At 51.8% G+C, this 26163-nt stretch overlaps 1 protein-coding gene across 4 annotated transcripts; it reads right to left on the bottom strand.

Moving 5' to 3' along the window:
- Positions 1-6739: 6739 nt before the first annotated feature.
- On the bottom strand, positions 6740-23901 carry CHTOP (chromatin target of PRMT1). 4 transcript variants are annotated; one of them, XM_075908113.1, is made up of 7 exons: positions 23741-23872; positions 22223-22253; positions 21883-21964; positions 20280-20433; positions 17163-17349; positions 16890-17027; positions 6740-7489 (listed from the first exon to the last, which is right to left on the bottom strand). In XM_075908113.1, exons 3-7 carry the CDS (start codon positions 21945-21947, stop codon positions 7287-7289), a joined length of 747 nt encoding a protein of 248 aa, XP_075764228.1. In that variant the 5' UTR covers positions 21948-21964; positions 22223-22253; positions 23741-23872; the 3' UTR covers positions 6740-7286. The 4 variants fall into 4 exon arrangements, with proteins under 4 accessions (XP_075764228.1, XP_075764226.1, XP_075764225.1 ...); XM_075908111.1 differs by lacking the exon at positions 22223-22253 and having other exon boundaries at positions 17163-17346; positions 23741-23900; XM_075908110.1 differs by lacking the exon at positions 22223-22253 and having other exon boundaries at positions 23741-23900.
- Positions 23902-26163: the final 2262 nt, after the last annotated feature.

Raw genomic sequence — 26163 nt, forward strand, 5'->3', positions numbered from 1 at the left:
TGGGGGAGCACATTCCCCCATCTTGCGCTCATCAACCTTTTCTCTTCACCGGCATGGACCCCACAGGAACAGAGCCGAGGAACACTGCAGGGGACCCATGGTGGGAGGGGGCCACTTGTTGAATGGCCTTTATGGAGCTGAGCCACCTTACCCCCACAGAACAGGCAGGGCCTGGGCTCCTCCAACTCCCCGCACTGCCAGTGGGACCCTAAGAGCAGCTGAGGGGGCCAGGGAGAATAGGCAGCAGCCATGGGGGCCAAGGGCAATGCTAGCCCCTTCTAGAGCTCAGCTTTTCTGCACAGAGTGTTGATTTCCACTCGGCCACTGGGGCAGAGCAGTGAGTCGGGAGCAGAGCGGTGGGGCAAGAGCCCAGGGAGGCAGGCAGGCTCTGGCTTACGTTGCGATACCTCCTTCGAGGGCTACCAGCCTGCCTAGACGGGTGCTTAGCTGGAGCAGGGACAGGAGCATAGCTACATCACAAGTAGGGCCACACCAGCATGGCCAAGCGTGAACAGCCCCCCTCCTATCGCCTCTACCTGATGGAAAACTCCAGATCAGGCCTCAGCCTTGGGCTTTCCGCAGCAGGTTCTGCCCCCACAGAAGGGAACAGCCAAGCAAAGCCAAGGCAGCTGGAGTTTTAACACGGTAGCAACTCACAGTATGTGCTAGACTCACTTGTGTTACCTTCCCCCACTAACACCGGCGCCAATGACAGGCTGCTTTGCCTTCACCAGGACTAACTCCTGGCAAGAATTATTTCCTGCTGCGGATGCTGGGCTACCCCTGTGCTTGGAGGGACACTGCTCTGGTCACTAGAAACCCTTCTTAGAACAAAGCCGCCAAGGGCACAATAGCCCATGCGTGGTTGGTCCTGCACAATTCCTCTGCAGCAGCGGATACTGACCCCATGACACTGATCCAGGCTGGGCAGCCCTTGCCTGAGGGCTCTGGCTAAGCGCTGTAGTTGTTTGTTTCACGTGGGCAGAGCTGAGGCCCTGCCCTGCCCTGCCCTGCAGCAGTAAAGGCACAGGGCCATGGGCACTGCAAGTCTGTCCTGTTAACTCTACCCCTCTACCTGTGCTGGCAGCTGTGTTCATCCAGCCCTGCCCATGGGACCCGCTTTGTTGTTCTTATATCAAATGCGAGAGCTGCATCCCTGTGAGCCTACCTGACCCACAGAACAAGGAGTGTGGCAGGCTGGGCCTGGCAGGGAGCCACACCTGGAGTAACTAAGTCCCCATGCCTACTGCTAAGACCACCACCGTCTCCTAGCCCACAGACCCAGAGGCCTCATGGCCCATCAGCAAAGCTGTTTCTCTGCCAAAGCAAAACCACCCAGAGACCGGTCTTCCTTGGAGCCCTCTCCCAGAAGCCTTTGTACATGTAGCAAGACTAGGCAGAGCTGCTGCACCATCTAGTGGCTGGACTAAATGAGAGAAGCTCCTTCAGTGTTGGGATTTTACACCACGTGGAAGTCCTGGGCAGCTCCTGGGGGCTGTTACTCTGAACGGTCTCTGTTCCTGATGGAGTTCAGCTAGGCGTGGGATGACAGAGGGAACCAGGCTTGAACACTTCTGTTCTGGATGCAGCAGCAGCACAGAAAACAAACAGGGGAGATTAAAAGCTCGAGGCCTTAGCCTTTCAGGTAGTTTATACTCCAGTTCATTCCACAGCATGACACTGGGCTACAGGGAAAGAAGTTACTCCCCCTGTGCAGTAAGGATGGCTCTTTGGGATGTGTGTCCCCGGGAGCGCTCCACTCAGGTTTCAGTGGGATCTCGCGCTGCTGATCGGAGGTTTTCGGGGAGCAGTGCGCCTTGCGCCGTGTGCAGCATGAGGCCCCTCTGTTCCTTTTCTACCTGAAATCCCTTAGACTCCAAGCAGAGGGGAGGAGGGAGTGGAGCACCCACAGGGGGCCACAGCTCAAAGAACCATAGTTACTGCAGAGGGTGAGTAACTTCTTCATCAAGTGGTGTCCCTGTGAGTGCTCCACTCAGGTAACTCAGTAGCAGTACTTGCCAGATGGCAGTGGGCACTGGAGTCATCATGTAGAGGAAGGAAGGACTGCATCTGCCAGAGATGTGGAGGGCAGTGGCCCTTTCTGTAGGGCGTAATGTGCAAAAGTGTGATGGGAGAACCATGTAGCTGCTCTACAAATGTCCACCAATGGCACATTTAGGAAGGGCGTTGTGTCCATTGCATGCGTGGAGCGAGGCCTGACAAACTGTGGCGGATGCTTGCCACGGAGTTCATAAGCTGTGTATGTGCAGCTGGCAATCCATTTGGATAGATGTTGTGCCAAGATGGCTGTTCCTGTATGTGGCCCAGATCACACTCACTCATCTTGCATCCATTGTGTGCCAGATGGCCTCCTTGAGGAGGTATGAGGCTTAGGAAAATAAGCAGGTAAGTAAATGGGTTCATTTAGGTGGAAAATATGACCTCCAAGAAGAACTTCAGGTGAGGCCTGAGGGTAACTTTATCCCTGGTAAAGGTAGTGAAAGGTGGGTCCTTTCATGGACAGGTACTGTGGTGATGTAGTGGCTAGTGGCTCAAAGGGTGGCCTGGTGAAAGCGTCAAGGACCAAGTTCAAGTGCTATGGTGGCACAGCTTATTTTCCACAAGCCTGTGAGGAATTGCTTCACCATTGGATATACAAAGAGAGAGGTGTCGTCCTCAGGTTCATGGAACTCTGCCATCAACTGGACATGGATAGAACTGACAGAGACCTGTGTCGCTGAAGTCCATGAGATACTCCAGCACGGGAGGTATAGGAGCGGTATAGAGATGTAAGCAGTGAGTCGTGCACCATTGTTGAAAACGTGTCCATTTGTTCTGATAGGTGTTTCTCGTGGAGGGTAGTTGACAGTTCAATAGGATGTGTTTGACCCTGTCTGAATGGGTAAGTTCTTCATTCTGGAACCATGGAGAAGCCATGCTGAAGTTTTGATGTTCAGATGGCATGTCCTGCCGTGGTGTTGCACTGAGGTTTGGCACCACAGGGAGAGAGGAATGGGTTGATCTATCGAGAGGTAGTGCAGGTAAGGGAATCAGGGTTGTCTTGGCCAGGCGCGGGCTATTAGAATTACTGTGGCCTGGTCAGAGTGAATCTTGATCACTCTGGCAAGCAGAGGGATTGGTGGAAAGGTGTACAGGAGGCTTTTTCCTCCGACCTCTTGCCCAGCTCTGCTCGGGAGCAGAACCTGTGGCATTTGTGGTTGAGTACTGTTGCAAAAAGGTCTATAGCTGGGAAACCCCACATGCAAAAAACAGAGAGACCGTTGGTGTTGATCTCCCACTCATGTTGGTCTGAGAAGCATCTGCTCAGTTTGTCGCGGTCCTGGTATATATGTGGCAGTTGGAGTTCTGTGGTTCCTGATAGACCAGTTCCAAAATCTGATTGCTTCTGCACATAGTGAGTGTGATCGGGCACCTCCATAGATTGATGTATAACATAGAGGGTGTTCTATGAGGACGCGAATGGTTCTGCCCTCTATCAGGCCAAGGGACGACTGGACCTGAGTTCGAGGATGCTGATATGGAGGAATCTCTCCATTGAGACCGTATGCACTGTATTGACCATGAGCAACAACAGGCACTCCAGCCCATAAGTGATAGTTACTGATGGACCTGGGCGGTGGAAGGGAATACCAGGAAGGAGGTTGGTGGGAGAACTCCACCAGTCGAGAGATTGTAGCACTGGCAGAGGAAGTGTAAGATGTCTTGCAAGGCTGTCTCGGGTTGGAATGTAGATTGAGAGCCAACTCTGTAGTAGGGAATAATCACGATATGAACACCAGGAAGCCATTGATCCCAATGGAGATGAATGGCATGATGAAAATCTGCTCCTATGTTCGCTGCCATTGTTAGTTTGTGGTGAGAGCAGCACAGGAGAGCTGGGAGCCCTTTGGGCATGAGTGTGCCCCTGGGCATCAGACACCAATGAGGAGTGCAATGAGCAAGCTCCCAGTCTGAGCAGTGTGCCTGGCTGAGGAGATTTTTGTAAGTGCCACAACTTGCGCAGCGCTTTCTTAGGCTGCGATGCCAGAGCGTGGTCAAGTTTGGTCTGGCCAGGGATGGTCTGTTCAGGCACTGTAGCGGTGCCTATGGGAGCTGCTGGTGGTGGCATATGCAGCTTTGTGGCTGCCATTGCCTCAGCAGTGCCGACCGGTGCGGTGCATTTGGGTCCTGACTCAGCTCTCCCGGCTGGTGCAGACTTGCACTTCTCCGCGGCACTGGGGAACAAGTTTCTGGGCAGTGCTAGTAATGAGCATGCTGGGGAAGCCTGCAAAGCCATTCTGTCAATGGTTTGCTGTCCTCGTGTCTCCTCAGGTTTGTCCCATGGTGGTTGTAGGGAGTTCCCCCAGAGGTTTTTGAGCCACATTTTGCAGTCTTTTCTGGCTCTGTAAGGTTCTGACAAATGGTTTGGTAGCACTTTGCAAACAAAACATGTAGATGGTATCATGAGCCTTCGTGAGCACAGCCCACTTCTTCAGATGACTGGAGTTCTGACAGTACGGGCACTTATGTTCTGCACGAGTCTCTCCCAGGGCATTTAACGCAGGAGGCACGACCATCAGAAAGAAGCATTGAGTCCTGACATGGGTCGCAACTTTTAAAGCTGGGGACACCTAGCCGCAGCGGCAGCTTTTCTTTTATAGCAAACGTTGAAAGCTGTCGTTAACTGACTAAATGAAGAACCTCTAAAATAACTATAGTAGTCTTGTTTTTCCTGTCAGGAAGAAGAGCACTGCTCTGACTCAGTCTTCAGCCAAAGGCGATAGAAAAGGAACTGAAGGGGCTCGCACTGCAGGAGGGAGCGTGGGGTCTGAGAGGGCATTTGGGTGAAGGAGGGGGGTCATGATCTGATGCAGGGTCCAGGCTATGGGTGCAGGACAGGATTCTGGCTTGAGGAAGGGATACAGGAGGAGGTGCAGTTTGAAGAGGTGTAGGAGGGGGTGCAGGGTCTGGGAAGGAGCTGTGACTTGGAAGCCTGGAGGGGAAACAGAAGATTTGGGTGGTGGCCTGGGGGCAGATAGTTGGGGGGGGGGGGTTGCTAAGCGGTGGGGACAGCACACAAAGCTCTCTCCTCCCTGCCCAGACTGCACAGCAATTAGCAGTGTGCAGTAAGGGTGCCTCTTGCCCACCCCCAATATAGCCTAAGGGTTGTGGAAGATGTTAGCAACTCAAGTATGGCTTTAGTGAATTAAGACACTTGCTAAATGGTATACCTTCAACATTAAGCACTTTCAGCAGGAGTTAGGAGACAGTATTTCCAAGCGGACAAGATCACAGGCTTAACTGAAGCTTAGGGAAGAAACGACCTATAGAAGTACTAATAATCTACTCCCCGAGTGGGTAGTTCGGTAAAGCAGAAAGTGCAAGTGCTAAGTTACATCACCGCGTTAACGGGTGATAAGGTAGTAGACAATGGGAATGAGCCCTTGCATCCTAGAGTAGTTACTATGGCAGATACAATGGGCTAGTCAAGGAAAGCTAAGGAGAAATATCAGTTTCCTTCCTCGAATTAGTCGAGTGCACGATGTGAGGATACAAAATTTGTTTCCACATCTACACATTTGCAAGGTTCTAGATGAAAAATGTGTATCCAAAAATGAACTGTGGCTATCCACATGCACGAGTACGAAGCAGATATCCACGGACTTGCAGGGCTCCATGAATACAAACTACAGGAAACCCCTGGCTTCCGACCACCCGAGTTACAACTGCCTGCATATACAACCATTTTTGTAAGTGCGCAAGGGGCCAAAAATTCCCGACTTACGACACCCCTGCCTTGTGACGCTTCCCCAGGAACCAATCGCGTTGCAAGTCAGGGGCCGCCCGTAGCTGGAAGCCCTAAATAAGCAACAGCACATCTAACGAAGGTTTGGACACAGCAAGGACCAGGCACTCCCCAACTCTCCATCAGAACGAGGGATTTAAATGATATTGCAGCTAGAATGGACTGACATCCAGTGGAGAGGAAGCTGTATTAGGAACATGTTCTAACCTAACATGCTTACGTGCAGTTGTGATGTTCCATTCAGGAGAGGACAACAGTTGACTGTCCTCATACCCACTAGAGCAATTATTCATCCCACTGAGTTTACAATCAATACTTGAGAATATCATTCTTACAACTTACAGCATTTAAAAACTCCACAAAGTCCACGTTGTTTTTGTAAGTGTTTCTCCTTTGTCACAAAGAACCAGAAATACAAGATTCCATTGAAACTGCAACAGTTCACAGGATGGTTGAAATTAAATCTTCCGGGGGGGCAGGAGGGGGGAAGGGGAGAGCAAACCCCTTCAATTTCTAAAGCCAACCTCGGTTAAATGCACCACCATAAGTCGGTCTGGATTGCAAATTCAGCTGATTGCACTGAAAGGTAACAGCACTTGCTGATCAAACAAATTTTGGACCCAGTACTTTGGAGAGACTCTTCTACCCATTATTCTCTTTCAGATGCCCTTAACGTGCTTCTTTCAAAATCCTTAAAACAAAAGTTATTTTTCTAGATTTTGGTACACAGAAGCCATTAGTGACATCCCTTCAACATGATACAAAAGAAATTCAAATGTTATCCCCCAAAATAGCCTTTTACCTGAAAAATCCTCTTTGCTAGCAACCAATGGGGATGCAATGTCAGTACAAAATAAAAGATTGACATGTCTACAATAGAGGAGCACTAACTTCCTCAACCTGCATTTGATTGATCAAGCAGTCCTGGAGGGAGACGTTTTGGTATGTTTACTTCAGATGTGTTATTGCAACAATAAAACTGCAAATGTAGATATTTACCCTTCAGCCTCACTACGGGATCAACTCCTATCCTGAAACAAACTACTAAGAGTAATAGGCACATATAACCATGTAATCCCGTAGCTTGTATTCAGCACCAATGAGCACTTCACCTAAAGAAGCACAGACTGTGGCATACATGCAACATTCTCCCTTAGAAGCACAAAGGAACTCAGTGTGCCAACACGGTGTGGCTGGCGTGCTGAGCGCACTCCATTACCAATGTCAGTGGCCATATCTGCAGCAGGTCTGTCACATTCATGTTCATAGTTAGGAAAAATTATAAAAACCAATTCAAAAAAGGTTTCATACAACATATAGTATCAAAATGTAAGAGGAACACACTAAAATCTGATCTCTTGGTAGAACAGGGCCGCCCCTGTTCCTGCAGGTCCTTCCAGCATCAATCAGGTTTTTCCATTTTTAGCTTATGGGCATTGACATACACATTAACTTCAATGAGAGTCTATCAGAAGGACATTCAGTCATTAGTTTCGGGATCTGTCTGAGCCATGTAAGCATCCAGCTCAGCATCGAGATGTCCTTTTGTTTTAGACATGTACGCATCTAATTGGTTATCCAGTTGTTCCTTGGTCAACGCAGGACGTGCAGACCCTCTTCCTCGGCCTCGGCCTCTGCCACGACCACCGAAGCCCCCTCTTCCCCGGCCTGCCATGCCACGACCTTAGTGAAATGAGATTACAATTATGCACTAGACTTGAAATGCACCAGCAGACACGGAAAGAGAGAGCAACAAACATTAAGCAACTGACCTAGTCCCTGCCCATGTGCCCTCAATTGGGCCTCCCCATGCTACCTAGACAAGGCAAGACACACAGGTGGGTAGTCCATTGAAGCAGCTACTCAGCTATATAACCATGCTCAGTGTAGAGGAGTTTCAGAGGGGGTAGCCATGTTAGTCTGTAACTGGAAGAAAAAAAAAAAAAAGAATAGTCCTGCTGCACCTTAGAGACTAACAAAACATGTAGATGGTATCATGAGCTTTCATGGGCACAGCCTACTTCTTCGGGTGAATGGAGCAAGGGGTCCAGGATACAAATAAATAGCAGAGAGGGGATGGGAAGGGAAAAAATGGGGAAAAATATTGTCAGAGTGTCCATGCTAAATGAGGCGTATAGAGTGGGCTCTAAGTACCCAGGGCTTAGCTTATGTCAGGGATCTCCAACCTTTTTAAGCACAAGATCACTTTTTTGAAGTTAAGCACAGTCCAGGATCTACCTCAGACCCAATTCCCTTGTCCCGCCTCCTTTGTGCCCCTTCTCCAAGGCCCCACCGCTGTTCACTCCACCATCCTTCCCCCCTTTCATCAGGCAGGGGCAGAGGACTGGGGTGCAGGCTCTGGTCTTGGGTTAAGGGATTTGGAGTGTGAGAGGGGCTGAGACTGGGGCAAGGGTTGGGGTGCGGGAGGGGGTCAGGGTACAGGCTCTGTAAGGGAACTTGGCTCTAAGGGGGCTCAGGGCAGGAGCTTGTGGCTCAGGAGGGGGTTTATGTCTGGGACAGGGGTTCAGGATGCAGGCTCCAGCTGGACACTGCTTACCACAGGTGGCTCCTGGGTGGTGGTGCAGTGGGGATAAGGTTGGCTCACCCCTGCCCTGGCCCTGCACCACTCTCCAAAGCAGCCAGAAAACTCCCTCCATCCCAAGCCCTGTTGTGCCCCCCTCCCCTCTGCGGAGATAGAATATAGGATGGGAGGGGGCACCCTGACATCAGCGCTTCCTCCTCTCCCTGCCCTGCCCAGAAAGCAGCAGGGAGACAGCTCCAAGGCAAAGGGCAGGAGGTGCACAGCAGTGAGGGAGGGGAAACTGAAGTGCTAGCATTTGACAACCTCTTGCCCAGACCAGTCAAGATCCCTTGTCAGTGGCTCCCAGATCGACCAGTGGATCCCGATCAATTGGTTGGTGACCACTGGCTTATGTCATTATGGTATGGATGTAGCAACCCATCCAGGTCAGGTCTTGCTCAGATCTCAATTTCAGGTGTCACCCTTGTAAATGAAACCAAGTTCTGAAGCTTCTCTCAAGCTGGTTTTTGAAATTGCTTTGTAATAATAGAGCCACTTTGAGATCCATTAGTGAGAGCCCCGGCAAGATGAAATGTTCCCCAACAGATTGTGTTATAGACTCCACACATTTCTGTCCCCTCTCTCCTGCCAGTAAACTTTTTAGCAGGCAGCCTGGCTCAGTCCTGGCTCACACTTCAAATGCATAACCACAGCGGGGGTATTAGAAGCCGCAAAGGCCGGCAGCCCAGGTCCGGCTTGCATCGAGTCTGGGAGCTCAGACGTTCCCTAGACAGAAGCTGCTGCCACTCCCTGCTGCAGTCTCTTTATCAGAGGCAGCAGTATTGGGAAACAGCCAGTCCGCAAGGGAAGCTGGGTTTTAAACTGGCTCCCGTCACACACTAGCTCCCGCCGGCACCCCATGCTGCTGCCTCTGATAAAGAGGCAGTAGCGCAAAGTGGCAGAGGGCGCCTCAGGAGTGAGGCCGGAGTGCACTGGACTATAGACTAGTCAAGTAACTGATAAGAATTCATGAGGTTACTCAACTATTCAATTAACTGATATTTAACATCCCTGTGTGTTACCATTTTGAATACCTTTTTTGTGTTCATTAATCCTGTCGTAGAGACTGTCCAGTCTGGCCAATATTCACAGCAAAGGGACAATGCTGGCATAGATCACGTTGGTGGATATGAGCTTCTGATGGGGTGGCTTATACGGTTAGGTCCTGTGATGATGTTGCTGGCAGGGTTTAATTTGGGGGCTGTAGGTGATGACCAGAGGTGTTCTGTTCTGTTTTGTTGGGCCTATCTTGAAGAAGCTGATGCCTGGGCACTTGTCTGGCTCTGTCAATCTGTTTTTCCACTTAAACCACAGGGATTTCAATAACTTCCTCCCCACCATCAACCTTAGTCTGGACCAGTCCACACAAGAGATCCACCCCCCTGACAAGGAAACAACGGCCACATTTCCACCACCTTATCCCGGAAACCTACCAACTGGTACACTTACCTAGATGCCCTAGCTTCCCTCCAAGACACATTTCCCAATCAACTGTTTACAGCCAGGCCCTAAAATAAACCCAGATTTGCTCCAATTCCACAAACACCTACAGGATCTGTATCAAGCTTTCTTCAAACTGAAATACCCACTCAGGGAAGTTAAAAGACAGATTGACAGAGCCAGACGAGTTGTTCCCAGTAGCCGTGCAGCACACCTTCACTCTGCTTGGTCCCAACTCTATCCACGCAGCTGTACGAGTGACACCACAGACCTAACCACGTCAGCCACCACATCAGAGGCCGTGTAACTGCACATCCACCAGTGTGACCTATGCCATCAAGTGCCAGCAATGCCCCTCTGCCGTGTACACTGGCCTAACTAGAGTCTACGACAGGGATCAGCAACCTTTCTGAAGTGGCATGCCAAGATTTAACCCTCCTGCCCTGGGCTGTTCCACTCCTCCGGGGGGGAAGGGCTCTCTCCACTGCACGCCCCTTGAACCACCACCCAGGTCAATGCAAACCTTTCCGTGGACTACCAGTTGCTAATGGAAACTCAGTTAATTACATAATTTAAATTAAACTGTTCTCCCCAGCTGCAGCACTAGCAAAATGGCTCCGGTATAATTATTAAACAGATTAAGTGTTTTGACTCTCATGTTTATTTAAACTGAAGTTTGATAAATTAAGTAAAATATGTCCAATAAAAAAGGTTTCAATGGCTTTTTTATTTATGGCAAGGGTGGGGAACCTTTTCTGGGTCGGGGGTCACTGACCCAAAGAAAAATCAGTTGGGGACCACACAAGCGAGAAGCAAAAAATCTCCCAAAAGTCGCAACCCTCGCTGATGTGGCCCCCAACTGAGACACCTCATTCGTCTGGTAGTCCAACCCCCACAAGGTGAGGGGGAGGGACAAGGAGGACTAAGATTCAGGGCTTCTCATAGGCTAGATTCACTTTTCTGGGGTTCCAGAGTTAGAGGATTTTGTGGACCCCCTTAGGCTCTGGGGTGGGAACAAAAATGAGGGGTTCAATGTGTGAGACCAGATGGCCAGCAAGTGGGATAGGGATGCAGGATCTGGGTGGGAGGTGGCATGCAGGTGTAGCAAAAATGTATATTTTACTCTCTCATGTTTTAAGATTATAAGTATGATGCCTAATGATCTGATGTAACGACTTGCTTTGAATAGTGTTTCCCAATTTTATTTGGCCACAGAACCCTTTTAAACTCGAAAGAATTTTGCGGAACCCCAACTGGTTTGACAGCTGAAGCTTCGACTTCGTTTGACGCAGTGCTAGTGGGTGATCCGCGCTCCGACAGTGAGTATGGGGATTTATATACAACGGGATCACACCAACTGACCATGCCCGCAGTGCTGAGTAGTGACATCATCGGCCCCACTCTGGCTAAGCTGGGAGTGTCACGACACTGCAAAACCCAGAGACTCCAACGGGAACTTTCATGTATAGGAAGGGAAGCTCTGGCCATGGGACTCCCGAGATCAGTCTTGCAAGCCAAGCCTCAGAGGAACCCTGACTTCTCGCTCAGCCAGCCTTGCCTGGCCAGTAGGACCAGTAACTATGCACCATCTGCAGGATGTGTGTGTTTGTCTTTATAAAGCATATGGCTAACTACTTCTCTACTGTATTCTCAATAAACAGTGTATTGCCTTCTCCCCTGAAAAAGATCCTGTGTGCTTCTTACAAGCATAACATAGGACTGGGTGAGGAGGGCAGGGTCCAGAAGGGAATTTGGTGGAAGGAGAGGATGTGGGGTGGGGGAATAAGAGGGAGTCTGTGGGTGGGAAGAGGCTGGCGGAGTAATGTAGAAAAGGGGAGGGTGAGAATGCAGCCAAATAGCTAATTGGGGAGGGAAGAAAAGAAGTGGAAAGTAAAGGGAAGTGCAGCTTCTGCAAAGTAAGATTGTATCCTCTTCACACCTTCCCTCTGATCCAGCCTTGTTCTCCTCAGTCCCATGACCCACCCCCAGCCTGATCCCCTGCATTGCCCCCCTGCCCCCAAGTGCATTCACTAGCAGGGCAACAGCGCTGGAGCCCCCTGGGAGAAGCACTGGAGCAAGGAGGAGGGAGAATCTCTTCCCTGCATGATCCAAGCACTTTGCCTTCAGCTCTGGGGCAGGCAGAGCCTGGGGCTGCAGCACAGCGCAAGGGGAGAAGCTCCCTGCCCCCGCACAGCTCACAGGGAGCACCGCGGCGCAGCCCAGGCTCTGGCACGCCACATGTGTTGCTGCCCAGCCCCATTCCCTCCCGAAGCAGGAGGTCAGCCCCAGTGGGACACACAGGTGCCTCTCCTGCCAACAGCTGCACCAGGGGAGGGGTGAGGCTGAGCTCTGCCCTGTGCGCCAGTAAAAACCAGCTCACTTGTGGCATGTGTGCTGAGGGTTGCTGACCCCTGCTCTAGAACACAGGATTAATGGACACATCCGCTATTCAAATGGTAACACAGAAACCTGCTGGGGAACATTTCAACTTGCCCGGGTGCTCACTAATGGATCTCAAAGTGACTCTTATTACAAAGCAATTTCAAAAGCCGACTTGAGAAAGAAGCTTCAGAACTCGGTTTCATTTACAAGTTTGACACCAGGAACTGAGGTCTGAACAAAGACCTGAACAGAATGGGCCACTACATTCAACAGCCCACTGACATAAAAAGCTACACCCAGGGTATTTACAGCCCACTCTATAAGCCTCATTTAGCATGGACACCAATTGACAATATTTTCCCCCATTTTTTTCTTTCCATCCCCACCCCCTCTCTTTGCTATTTATTTGTACCCTGGACGCCCTGCTCTATCATCTGAAGTGGGCTGGGCCCACGAAAGCTCGTGATACTGTCTGTTAGCCTCTAAGGTGCTGCAGGACTATTGGTTGTTTTTCACATTTTTTCATTGCAGAGGAGTTTGGGGACGCACTCTAAACAACGTCATACGAGCCATGTGCAAGGTGGAGTCAGGCTGCTGACCAGATCAGCCCCATGTCAAGTCAGTCTCTCCTTGTGCATCACGTGTCTCTTCGACCTTGAACAGCTGTCTCCCACCTTTCTCTCTGCTCCAAGTTCACCCTCCACCCTCAGCAGCTCCCCATACTCTAAGGATGTTAATGAACAGGTAATTTGCTAATCGTGTAGTCGATGCAGTTAGCTGATAGGGGAGGCCTGCTCCGGGATCGCTGCGCCTTTTAAATATAGTAAGAGTGCAATGGCTCTTACTACATTTAAAAGGCAGAGGCACAGCAGTCTTGGTCCCATGTGAGCTGGGTCCAGCAGTCCCTACCCACAACCAGCCCAGGCCACTGCAAACAGGGGCTGCTTCATGGCAGCAGCCCTTATCTGCAGGGAGGCCCAGCTCTTGCAGGGACTCCCCCGACCCCGCCCAGACAGGGGCTGCTGCCGGAACAGCCTCTCCTATCCCCTCTTATTGCCTCTGATACAGGCAGTGGGGGGAGCAGCACAGTGGAGATGGTGCTGGGAGGAATTGCCCCCCTTCCTACCTCTTAAAGAGGCAGCAAGCGGGGAAGGTGGTAGTCAACTACTTGCTTACATCTGTATACTTTTCCATAGCATATTGCCACCTACGCTGCCCCTAACTCTTTGCATGGGATTTTTCCTTCCTCTGGTACTACAAGTACCCTCATCTCCTCCTCCACATCCACTTTCATGAACCTTTCTACACCTGCCACAGAGCTTCTCATGTTTCCGTGAGCTATCAGCAAGCTTATCTATATCACAACAAACTCTTGGGATGTTGGAGAGTAACTGAATAATCGTTTCAACAAATATGCTCCTCTGTTAGTGGCCTCAGTTACTCTCAGCTCCTGGGGAGATGGCTTCGCAGTGCAGTGAAGCCTCCTCACCAGGGGCCAGATGGACCGGGGCTAGTGGAGGCAGTGCTGCGGGCTCTGCAATATAAAGCTATGCTCTATACTGCGGGTGACCATGTAACCACTGAGATTTTCAGCAATTACGTGGTTACCCTAACACATGATTTTTCACATCCCTAGTCTACACAGGGAAACTGAGCAGGACTATGGTGATATAGTCAGTTATGCAAAAGCAGAGAGAAATGTTTCTCTGAGGGGACACATCCAGTCACTGCGCAGTCTGAATGCACCAGCACTAATGATCCCATGTCACTCTGGGAGACAGCGGCAGCGCTAGGAAATCCATACAGTCAGGGCTTGCCGAACTGCAGGAAGCCCGCTCGCCAGCTGTGCTGTCTGGCGATCTGTGCATGTGCAGATCGCCCGAACCCGGCTCTTCCGGGTTGCAATGGCGAGTAGATTGCATTATTTGTCGAGCCCTGCATAGAGTGTTGTAACTAGTATATGTACTTTTGTTTACTTCTATTTTTAAAAGGAGCAAAGACTCCACTGAGATGGCATCTGAAGTCGCAGTCTTGTACAAGGTTGTGCATGTCCACAAGGTTTTAGCCTGGCATTAATCCCTAACATATGTCAGAGTCTTGAGGCATTAGACAGTTGCCAGCCAAGTACAATTAGCATTTATTCCTCCCCACCCTTCCTACTAAACTTCAGTCAAAACGGCAATGCCACTAATGGCTAGGAATGAGCTTGGTCTAGTCGCATCCCACCAAATTTACATTAGTTCTCAGAGACCTAGTTTGGCATTGGAACTCACTGGGACTGAATCAATACCATTCTACCAGGGAGATTAGGAAAATCATGTTTAATCTCCAATACCAATTCACAAAAGCAAGCGAATTGTAGGTTCTTACCTGTCATGTACCACTATATCAAGAGCACAGGGGCTGCAAATTTGGAAATCAACTCCCACTGAAATCAATAGGCCTTTTGCTAAACTAAAAAGCCACAACATGTGGCTCACAAGGAGCACTGGTTGCTGTAGTGCCCCATTAATGATTTCAATATAAACCACTAGAACTGGAAGGGACCTCGAGAGGTCATCGAGTCCAGTCCCCTGCCCTCATGGCAGGACTAAACACCATGCAGATCATCCCTGACAGATGTCTGTCTAACCTGCTCTTAAATATCTCCAAAAGATGGAAATTTCACAAACTCCCTAGGCAATTTATTCCACTGCTTAACCACCCTGACAGTTAGGAAGTTTTTCCTAATGTCCTACTGAAACCTCCCTTGCTGCAGTTTAAGCCCACTGCTTCTTGTCCTGTCCTCAAGAGGTCAAAAACCATTTTTCTCCCTTTTAGGTTCTTGAAAGCTGCTATCATATGTCCCCTTTCAGTCTTCTCTTTTCTAAACTAAACAAGCCCATTTCTTTCAGTCTTCCCTAATAGATCATCTTTTCTAGACCTTTCATCATTTTTGTTGCTCTTCTCTGGACCTTCTCCAATTTCTCCACATCTTTCCTGAAATGCGGTGGCCAGAACTGGATACAATACTCCAACTTAGGTTTTTTTGCAATAATGTCACCCTGCTGATTCATATTTAGCTTGTGATTGACTATGATCCCTTTCTGCAGGACTCCTTCTCTAGAGTCGCTTCCCATTCTGAGAGAGAGAAATGGATTGTTTCTTCCTAAGTGGAGTACTCTGCATTATTGAACTTCATCCTATTTTCTACAGACTGTTTCTCCAGATCCTTTTGAATGAGGACACTATCCTCCAAAGCACTTGCAACCCCTTCCAGCTTGGTATCATTTGCAAACTTAATAAGCCTCTTCTCTATGCCATCAGCTAAATAGCTGAAGATACTGAACAGAGCCAGTCCCAAAACAGACCCCTGCGGAACACCCCCTTGTTCTGCCCTTCCAGCAGGATTGTGAACTGTTAACTACTACTCTTGAGAATGGTTACCCAGCCAGTTATAGCCCCATTTAGGTTGCATGACGTTCTTATCAATAAACTTGGGAAACATAAGACCGAATCAAATGCTTTACTAAAGTCTAGCTATACCACGTCTATTGCTTCCCCCTTACCATAAGGCTTGATAACCTATCAAAGAAAGCTATCAGAATGGTTTGACATGATTTTTTCTTTACAAATCCATGCTGGCTGTCCTTATCTTCCAGGTGTTTGCAGATTAATTCCTTAATTACTTGCTCCATTATCTTTCCTGGCACAGAAGTTAAACTGACTGGTCTCTAGTTTCCTGGATTGTTCTTATTTCCCTTTTTATACATGGGCACTATGTTTGCCCTTTTCCAGGCTTCTGGAATCTCTCCTGACTTCCATGCCTTTTCAAAGATGAGAGCTAAAGGCTCAGATACCTCCTCCGTCAGCTCGACTATTCTAGGATGTATTTCATCAGGCCCTGGTGACCTGAAGATATCTAACTTCTCTAAGTAATTTTTAACTTCTAAACCTACCCCATATTTCCACTAGCATTCACTATGTTAGACATTCAGTCACCATGAACCTTCTTGGTGAAAACTGAAACAAAGAAATCATTAAGCACCTCTGCTATTCTCAATGTTTTCTGCTATTGTTTCTCCCTCTTCATTGAGCAATGTCCTTGGCTCCCCTTGCTTCTAATATATTTGTAGAATGTTTTCTTGTTACCCTTTATACCTCTAGCTAGATCGAGCTTGTTTTGTGCCTTTGCTTTTCTATTTTTGCCCCTACATACTTGTGTTTTTTAGTTATATTCATCCTTTGTAATTAGACTTAGTTTCCATTTATATGACTCCTTTTTATTTTAGATAATTTAAGGTCTCTTGCCATACTTCCTGTTTCCTATGCAGTGAAATAGTTTGCTCTTGGGCCCTTAATAATGTCCCTTTGAAAAACTGTCTTAAATTGTTTTTCTTAGTCTTACTTCCCATGGGACCTTACCCATCAGCTCTGAGTTTACTGAAGTTTACCTCTGGGAAGCAGACACACCAATAGGGATCTTGCCTTTCACCACAAATGCTGCTAAAACCAACAATTCGGAAAATGGAAACGTGCCTGATGATATGTTGTATAGTGGATACAAACAAGTGTAACATTAGGGTGGAGGTTCTATGTCACGAGTGCTTATAGACGTTAGATTTTAACCAAGGAGGTGAATGTTAAAGGCTGCTTTAGGTTCTTTTCCCCTCATCCCTCCCCAAGTGCTAGCACACTAACCTCTGCCACCAATTCCTCCACGACCCATGGCTCCTCTGCCTAGACCACCTCTCCCAGGTCCACCACGACCTCGAACACCACCTCTTCTCAGGCCCATTCTAGGGGATACGCCTCGTCCTCCCCGAAGTAAACTCTGACCTTTAATGGGGAGAAGGTGACAAAATGAGGTAAATCAAAACAAGAAGCTAGTTGTCCAACTTAGCAAGAAGCCACTGAATGTCAGGATTAACACTCTCGGGGATATTTTATTTCCCAGATTAATAATGTACTCACCTCTGAGGGGAATGCCTCCTCTCAGCAACGCCCTCGCTCCACGCCCACCACGCATGGCTCCTCGTGGCAAACCTCTCTGACCCATAGGCAGCCCTCGTCCTCCAACAGCTCCACGAGCCAGGGGTCCTGCTGGCCGGCCTAATCGTGCCTGGATGTTACTTTTACCCAGGCGCTGCTTTAAGCTCTTCTGGAATGAAATGTTTTTAAAAACAGGAAAGTCATGCAGCTACCAGGGACTGATCATGCAACTGGTACAGATGGAAGCAGACCATCAAAAGAGAGAGCAGAATCTATACATTGCCTAAAATGCACTGCAAAGAGTTTAGGTCTCAAGAAAGATCTGGTCTAGAGAGAAAGTCTGTCATGTGTAATCCCAGAGCATCCAAGACCATCCCCCAGGAGCATGAAGACACTGTTTCCAGACATTTCCATTTGAGAACTGTCAGCTAGGGAGCAAACCAGGCACCTAACCCTCAAGGTGGCTACTGCCTTCCATCTGTGAAAGGTGCTCAGGCCCTAGTCACAAGAGAACAAATTATACTTCTGCAGTCATCCTCTTAATCATACGCCCTGAAGTTTCAGTTCCAATGATCTCACTGTAGCAACCATATTTAGATTTTCCCAGACAACCAGACTACACCAGCTGCTTGAGGACAGACGGTACCCTTCCATATCTGTCTTTAGAAGCAGCACAAACGGGAATGTTCACCCTCTCCAAAACATCTGCATTAAGCTCCAATGGAAAAGCCACAAGAGCCAAGAAAGAGCTAAGACTGTGATTGTTTTCTCTCCTCAAATGCCTAGTAACTCAGTTCAAGGCAGTTAAGGAGAAACAGACCCAGTTTATACCACACAGCCCAATATATTTCAGCCTTAATTTGGGGATTTGTTTGCATTATATCACACTACTGCACGTCTGACAATTTTTAAAGTTGCTTTCACCCAACTTCTCTGAAGAGGGGACAGCAGGGGATAGAATGATGATAGATACCAGCTAGCTCGAGATGTCTATCAGGGATGGTCTAGACAGTATTTGGTCCTGCCATGAGGGCAGGGGACTGGACTTGATGACCTCTTGAGGTCCCTTCCAGTCCTCGTATTCTATGATTCTGAGAGTATAGTTATAAGATTCCAGGCATTTCAGAGTTTCAGGCAGTGTAACAGCTTTTAGATGCTCCTCAAGAAGGTCTACAACACCAAACCCTGTGCAGTCAAACCTGTCCCCTGCACTCTGCATTGGCAAAGGACACTAGCACAACAGCAGGCTAGGTGCTGAGTTTGAAAGTTTATAGCTGTGGCGGCATGGCCTCCCTAATGGCCCACTGGAGTACCCCAAATGACCTATGCGCCAGAAACAGGTCCTTTGATCCCTCAGTCGCCACAGGATAAGAACAGTCGTTGTTCCCCTATGTATCAGTGAACACACCGTCTGAAGGGAATTGGTGATGACTAACGAAGAGCACCCCAACACTACTAAACTACGCTAGGATCCTCACACTTCCAAGAAACGTACTGCAGCTGTCCTTTCTAATAAGGTTTGACCCATGCAGGCTACCAGTCACAGCATGCAATGCTCCACTTGATCTGCTGCCTGTACTTCCACATTAGACTTACTTCTGCATTTCCATAATGCTCATCAATGCGGCCCAAGTTCCACAACAAGAGAATGGGCATTAGAGGCCAGTCTTGCTCTAGGACTCCTCTGAGCTGCTTTTGGCCACTATAACCTATGCTCAACTGACAGGGAGCTGTGCAAAACGAGCGTCAAACACAACAAACTTTGTTCTTAAACAGTGAGGTGAGACCCAGAACAGTGTTTAATCCTAAGAGTGTGCGTGTGCACGGACCCAGTTCCAATGAGAAAACGAAACAGGTGTCAGTGAAGTGAAGTGAGAACGTTCCCCCCACCTCAGACACACTGACTCACAAACAAGGCAGTGTACTTTATAAGCTTAGACTTGCCTATCCTTTCACATCATTAGGGAAACCCTTGAGACAATACTATAAACCCATGCTGTTAAAACCATAACATTACTCCTAGGTACAGCTTTTGTTTAGAAGATCCAGACAGAAATTGTGTCTTAGTAGCACTTAGCTCGGATTTTAGGAACAGTAGACTTGTGGGTTCCAAGTGCCATGAAGTTGCATAAAACCCCAGCACAGGAGTCAGACAAAGATTCCAGCTATGTGACGAAACAGCTCAAATAGGAACCTTCAACAGTTCTCTCCTGGGTGCCCAAAGATATACAGGGTCATACCGAATGACAACTGTATTCGAGTCATGTAGTGCTGTACAACTAGCACACAGCAGGGTAACACCACCCTACAAGACCTGTGTTTTAATTATTTCCTTGCACCGTACGTACACATTTCAAGAGACTCAGATTTTCTCTGCTCTAACAAGTGACTGATAGGAAGCACTTAGGCACCAGGAACATAGCAAATTACCTCTGGGGCAATGTACTCTAATCACTATCTTATTAACAAGGGCTCACATGTAGCAGACCCCATTCTCTGAGCACAGGCTTATTTAAATGTGATGTCAATATGAAGAGACCACACTCAGATTTGCTCTTCCACACTAGAATATCAAATCAGAGACAAAATGGAAGCCAACTTTTACAGTGCCCAGCAGCATATGGCTCTAGCCAGTTTATGAGGCTCACAGGAGTAGTAAGATTCCTGTTTCTTTAGCAAGAATTTACAAGAAACCAAGAACTCAGTTTTAGTACGTGTAGTAGTTGTGCTCCAACTGCTGGCAACAGCAGAAATCTACAGGCAGTTCCCATCCCCACAAAAAAAAGCATTAACCAGTAACAAGAGTTCAGCAGACCCAGAAAACTGGAACCAGACCACTTATGTGGGAGAGGGAAAAAGCTGTGATAAGCCAACAATAACCAATAGAGGTATGACAGATTAATACCACTTAGTTCAATTAACAGGCTATAAAACATTACTTGTCTGCAGCGACAATGTGAAATTCTCTTGAAGTGCTTCCAAACATTCGCAGATCTTACTTTCATGTGCCATCTTGCAAAATTCTCATATTCTGAAAAGCCACCAGCTGCTGACAGGCACCACCAACTGTCTGCAGCGGAACAGGACACTTTATCTCACCTGCTTAAGTTTCAACGCGGCCTGAACAGAAGGTCTATTCTCCATCTGCTGGGCCAGTCTTCTGTTTCTGGCACTGGCCAGTTGCTGCTGCTGCTGCATCGTTGCCCGAATATTCACTGGCATCGGCTGTTTGTTCTTCAGCATATTAGTGAAGCTTCAAGGTCGAACAAAATGTGTGTTTAAATAAAGTTTTATTACAAACATTTATGGCATTTCATGGCTCTCAAGACTGGAGCTCCAGATCCCATGAACTTTATGTAAAAAGTGGTACACTTAGATCATGTCATATGCGAGTTATGTATTCCTTGTTTTCCACAAACGTGCTAGAATAGGAAACTCAGATTTGGATAAGTGCAACATATAATTAAGAAATGACAAAGTTTTAAGTCACTGCTTTTAAGAGTGGAGGAAGTTATGAAAAACAAGCAACAAGCAGAAATGACCATAAGAGACAGGAGAAGACAGAGAAATAGCAAACAGAAATCTGACTCCAAAAGCCAAGACAGATAGTTTAGGGGAGAAATCAACAGTCTGAGGGCAGTAGGCATGTCACTTGGACAACAGAAAAGCAAGGCTCTGGCATAATACTTATAAGGAGGATAGTTCTAGAACCACAGGAGGTACCACCTGATAGCATTTGTTCAGAATACAATTTCTTGGGCATTTAGGAATTTCTTTGGTATGCTGGGAATTTTCCTCCTTTAAGATTATGTGGCATGAACATATGATCAAAAAGTAAGCTCTTTTACCAGTACCCTAAAAGCCACAAATGACAGTGAAATGAAGCACTACAAAGTGCTCAATGTGGTCTGACTAGAACTAACAAAATTAACAGGTCCATAATTCCCCTGTATGGTACCTGCCTGCCCTGCCATAAGCCACAGGCACTGGCTAAAAGTGCAGCCCATACCGAAATAAGGACAACTTATAAATGGCTTCATTTCTCTTTGGTTTAATGACATTAACGCTTAATCTGAGAGTGAGTAAGTGAAAAATGATCAGAAGCATCAATGTTAGTTCGTCATTATAGATTTGCAAAAGCATAATGGCATGAAAGTGCTGGAGGATATTTAAGAGAGGAAACAAAAAGAAAGCAGTGCCAAGAAAGAAAAGCGATGGAGATGAAGCAAAGCATTTGCCTCTTACAAGGCCCAAGAACATTGTTAAAGGGCCTTTGGGCTGGTTTGGTGGCCTGCTGCATGCCTCTTACAGGCCAGACCCATGCGTGTGTCTACCTTGGACAAAGCAACAAGCCTTCTGCAGCGTTGGTAACATGCTACCATGCTGCAGTGTCAACTATTTAAAATGTAAAAACATGTGGAAGAAAAAGGGAGGGTGCGAGGTTTCTCTCTTTTTATAAAACATCCCACCATATTTATGTCTCAGTTTAATATTAACAGCTACTGACAAAATCCTCCAAGATAATTGCCCTTTTAACCTTGTGTACCACATTTGCTGAGACTTAAGCCAGAGGCGCATAGCCACCTGCTTTGTTTTAGTTAGGTTAAAACAGGGCAGAAACCACGTTGGCTTTGGACACTGGACACAGTGACAATTAAGTAAAAAAATTCTTATGAGCTGAAGTTGCTGTTGGCTTCCTCACCGCTCGTTCAGAGACATCTTGGTGGTGCTCTTTAGCACAACCTTCGGCGCCGACTGCGCAGCCATCTTCAGATCGCGATAGTCTGAAATGAACAACAGCCAGTCTTAGCAGGAAGAACTGAGCCCGTAGAATGATTTGGCTAGATTTTCCAGGCCATTGTGTCTGTGGGTGAAGACAGCCAAGAACCGCACATGAGCGATGCACTTGCACCAGCAGCGTGTTTCATGGCATCGTGAAATGTCCCAATGCACCTTTCAACAGACTGGTGAGTTATGTGGTCTCGTCTAGGGATGCTGAATATCGGTTAACCGAACAGTCGAGTAACCTCGTGAATTCTTACCAAAAGCTTCAGGGGGGGTAGCCACGTTGGTCTGTAACAGGGAAAACTTTAATAGCACCGTGAAGACCGATACCAGCTGCCTGCTGTGTCAGTCTGCAGGCGCTACCAGGGCATTTGTTGAACTCCTGTCAGTTATTCAACTAGTCCACAGTGTGTGTGTGGGGGGGGGGGGGGAGAGGGGCGCGCCTGGCAGCACCCCTCTGTCGGGGGGGGGCGCACCTGGCAGCACCCCTCTGTCGGGGGGGGGGGGAGGGGGCCCCCCTGGCAGCGCCCCTCTGTCGGGGGGGGGGAGGGGGGGCCCGCCTGGCAGCGCCCCTCTGTCGGGGGGGGGAGGGGGGGCCCGCCTGGCAGCGCCCCTCTGTCGGGGGGGGAGGGGGGCCCGCCTGGCAGCGCCCCTCTGTCGGGGGGGGGGGAGGGGGGGCCCGCCTGGCAGCGCCCCTCTGTCGGGGGGGGGGGGAGGGGGGGCCCGCCTGGCAGCGCCCCTCTGTCGGGGGGGGGGGGGGAGGGGGGGCCCGCCTGGCAGCGCCCCTCTGTCGGGGGGGGGGGGGAGGGGGGGCCCGCCTGGCAGCGCCCCTCTGTCGGGGGGGGGGGGGAGGCCCGCCTGGCAGCGCCCCTCTGTCGGGGGGGGGGGGGGAGGCCCGCCTGGCAGCGCCCCTCTGTCGGGGGGGGGGAGGGGGGGCCCGCCTGGCAGCGCCCCTCTGTCGGGGGGGGGGAGGGGGGGCCCGCCTGGCAGCGCCCCTCTGTCGGGGGGGGGGAGGGGGGGGCCCGCCTGGCAGCGCCCCTCTGTCGGGGGGGGGAGGGGGGGGCCCGCCTGGCAGCGCCCCTCTGTCGGGGGGGGGGAGGGGGGGCCCGCCTGGCAGCGCCCCTCTGTCGGGGGGGGGGAGGGGGGGCCCGCCTGGCAGCGCCCCTCTGTCGGGGGGGGGGGAGGGGGGGCCCGCCTGGCAGCGCCCCTCTGTCGGGGGGGGGGGAGGGGGGGCCCGCCTGGCAGCGCCCCTCTGTCGGGGGGGGGAGGGGGGGGCCCGCCTGGCAGCGCCCCTCTGTCGGGGGGGAGGGGGGGCCCGCCTGGCAGCGCCCCTCTGTCGGGGGGGGGAGGGGGGGCCCGCCTGGCAGCGCCCCTCTGTCGGGGGGGGAGGGGGGGCCCGCCTGGCAGCGCCCCTCTGTCGGGGGGGGGGAGGGGGGGCCCGCCTGGCAGCGCCCCTCTGTCGGGGGGGAGGGGGGGCCCGCCTGGCAGCGCCCCTCTGTCGGGGGGGGGGAGGGGGGGCCCGCCTGGCAGCGCCCCTCTGTCGGGGGGGGGAGGGGGCCCGCCTGCGAGACATGTCCCGGCGGGGGCGGGAACGCGGCAGCCGGGGCACTAAGCGGGAAGGCCCCGCCCCGCCGGTGCCGAGGGGGCCGCTGCCGGGCCGGGGAGCGGCGGCGCCTGAGGCCCCGCGGCCCCCGAGCACGCGGCCCCGGGCCCCGCTGTCCCCGGCCGGGCGCAGGGCCCGAGCGGCCGCCCCCCAGCCCGGCCCGGCCGCTCACCGAAGCAGACGGTCGCCAGGACTCCGGGCGGCGCCGCGGGGCGGGGGTGGGGCGCGGGGCTGGCTCCGTGGGGCTCCGTCCCCTCCGCCCGCTCCCGCTGCCTCGCGCGGCCGCTCGCTCCCTCAGGCGCCGAAAACAAAATGGCCGCCGCCCGCTTCCCTACTCCCCCCGCGCCGAGCCGGGGGAAAATGGCGACCGGCGCCACCGCGCTTGCGCAGGCGCGAGAACGCGCGGCCCTCGCGGCGCCTTGCGCCACGTGATCGCACCCTCGCTTTCCCGCCCCGGAGGGAGGGGGCGTGGTTGAGCCACGTGACCACTCCGAGTGAATGGGGCGGGCCTTGGCCAGAGGGCAGGGCTTGAGAGGGCTCTTTCCGCAGTGGCGTGCGGATGCCAACTCTCCCGGACCGGACGGGCTGCACACCATGGCTATAAATGGCATCCCATCTGTCTGCTCCGGGAGAGCTGGCAACGACAGAGTTGGGGCTGGGAGGGTGCCATGATGGAAAGTAGGCTAGGGTGGGGGGAGGGAATAGCTGGGGGGTAGCCTGGGCTGGAAAGGGGGCATGGATTGTGGCCCCAAGGTGGAGGGTGCCAGTCCTGGGGGCAGCTGGTTAGGGGGGCTCCCCTGCAGGCTGGGGGGCGAGGGAGAAGCGTCTGTGCCCACCCCCGAGCCCCGCCCCCAGCCCTCCCAGCACAGGGCTGCTCTGCGCGAGGATGGGGCGGGCTCCGGGTTCGGCTCTCGCCCGCGTTCAGACACCAGCCCCAGGGACAGCCACAGGGCCTGAGCTCCCCTTGGGGCCCCAGACGGGACCCCGCGGTGGGAGCCCCATGGAGTTAGTCCTACGGCCGGCCCGTCGGGGGGAATCGCGAGGGGTGCGCTCCTGGGAGAAGCGCCCGCGTGGCCGGGCTCGTGGTTCTGTGTCGGCGGATGCGGGTGGCGGCGGGCAGTGGTGCGCGTTGTGTGCGCTAGGGCAGTGGTGCGCGTTGTGTGCGCTAGGGCAGTGGTGCGCGTTGTGTGCGCTAGGGCAGTGGTGCGCGTTGTGTGCGCTAGGGCAGTGGTGCGCGTTGTGTGCGCTAGGGCAGTGGTGCGCGTTGTGTGCGTTAGGGCAGTGGTGCGCGTTGTGTGCGTTACACGCGCAGCACCAGCGCGAGGCTCAAGCCTTCCGAAATCCGGAGCCAGAGACGGGATTCCCCCTTTTTAAACCATAGTAACGGCAGGGTCTTTCCACGTCCCCGCTGGGTGAAAGCTGCATCGCCGTACTTGGCAACGCGGCCTCGCGGATCCCGGTCACTTCGCTTTCACTATGGAAAAACAATGGGAAGCCACATTTGAAACAAGGCCTTGGAGGGCTCATCGTGTTCTTTCCTGCAGTGGGGCTACTCCCAGCTCCGCGTGCTGTCCGAACTAGCGCAGCCCAGCCAGGGGGTGTGCGTCTGGTGGGGACGGGTCAGTTTGCTCCCTGCTGCAAGCAGTTCAAGGCCGTTTTCTGCATCGCGGGCTTCGAGGCCCTGGCTGGGAAGGGGAGAGGAGAACCTGCAGCAGAGGACGGGAGGCCAGCGCTCAGCCTCTGATCCTGCAGGCTCCCCGACTCACACGGGCACGCCAGCCTTTTTCCTGGCCCCTTGCGGACACGTTGATCGCTGTGCAGTTTGCTTGCCTCCGACGCGCTTGTCCATGCCGCGGTGGCTGCAGTCAGCCGCGTCGGCCCTCGAGGGGCGCTCCCCGCGCTGCGTGCTGCTCAGCGAAACAGCCGGTCCCAGTCAGGGGAGGCTGTTTACTGGGCTCCCGGCCGCCCTCGGGAGGGAGATAAGAACGGGTTCTTCCCCTTGGGGAATGGGTGCGGCACCGTGTTTGTGAACTTCCTGCCCGCCCCAGCAGAAGCTGTCCAGCCCCACCTGCGTCACCCACGCTGCTGCCCCCTTCCCCCAGCCGCCCCCATTCCCCTCCCTGCAGGACCCTGCCTCTTTCCGACAGCGACCGGCCTGCTTGAGGCAGGGTCGCCCTGGGGGGGCCTGTGCCACGTGGCGCCAGCTACGAATGGGCATGAACGCGGGCTCCTTTGTGCGGTGGCCCTGGCTGAGGCACGTGGGTGACGCCAGAGCCAGCGGCCTGCTTGGCCCGTGGGTCAGAGGGGCAGGGGCCAAGAGAGCCAACGGGAGCACCGAGCACAGGTGGTGAATGGGTGGGGAGGGGTCCTCACTGGCTGGCCAGGGGCGACTCTCCCCCTGGCACTGCCCTGAAAACGGATGGCTCCTGTCCCCCCAGGAACCCCGAGTCTGAGGGCCCAGAGCCCAGCCCCACGGGCCAGGGCACGGCCTCCACCCTCTCCTAACTCCAGGGCTAGCATCGACCCTGGAGCCAGCACTCTCCCCACTCCCAACCTCCCCGAGCCCTGCTGCAGCCGTGTCCCCTCCCCACTCGG

This window comes from Pelodiscus sinensis, chromosome 24 (genome assembly GCF_049634645.1).
Source record: "Pelodiscus sinensis isolate JC-2024 chromosome 24, ASM4963464v1, whole genome shotgun sequence".
Lineage (NCBI taxonomy): Eukaryota > Metazoa > Chordata > Testudines > Trionychidae > Pelodiscus > Pelodiscus sinensis.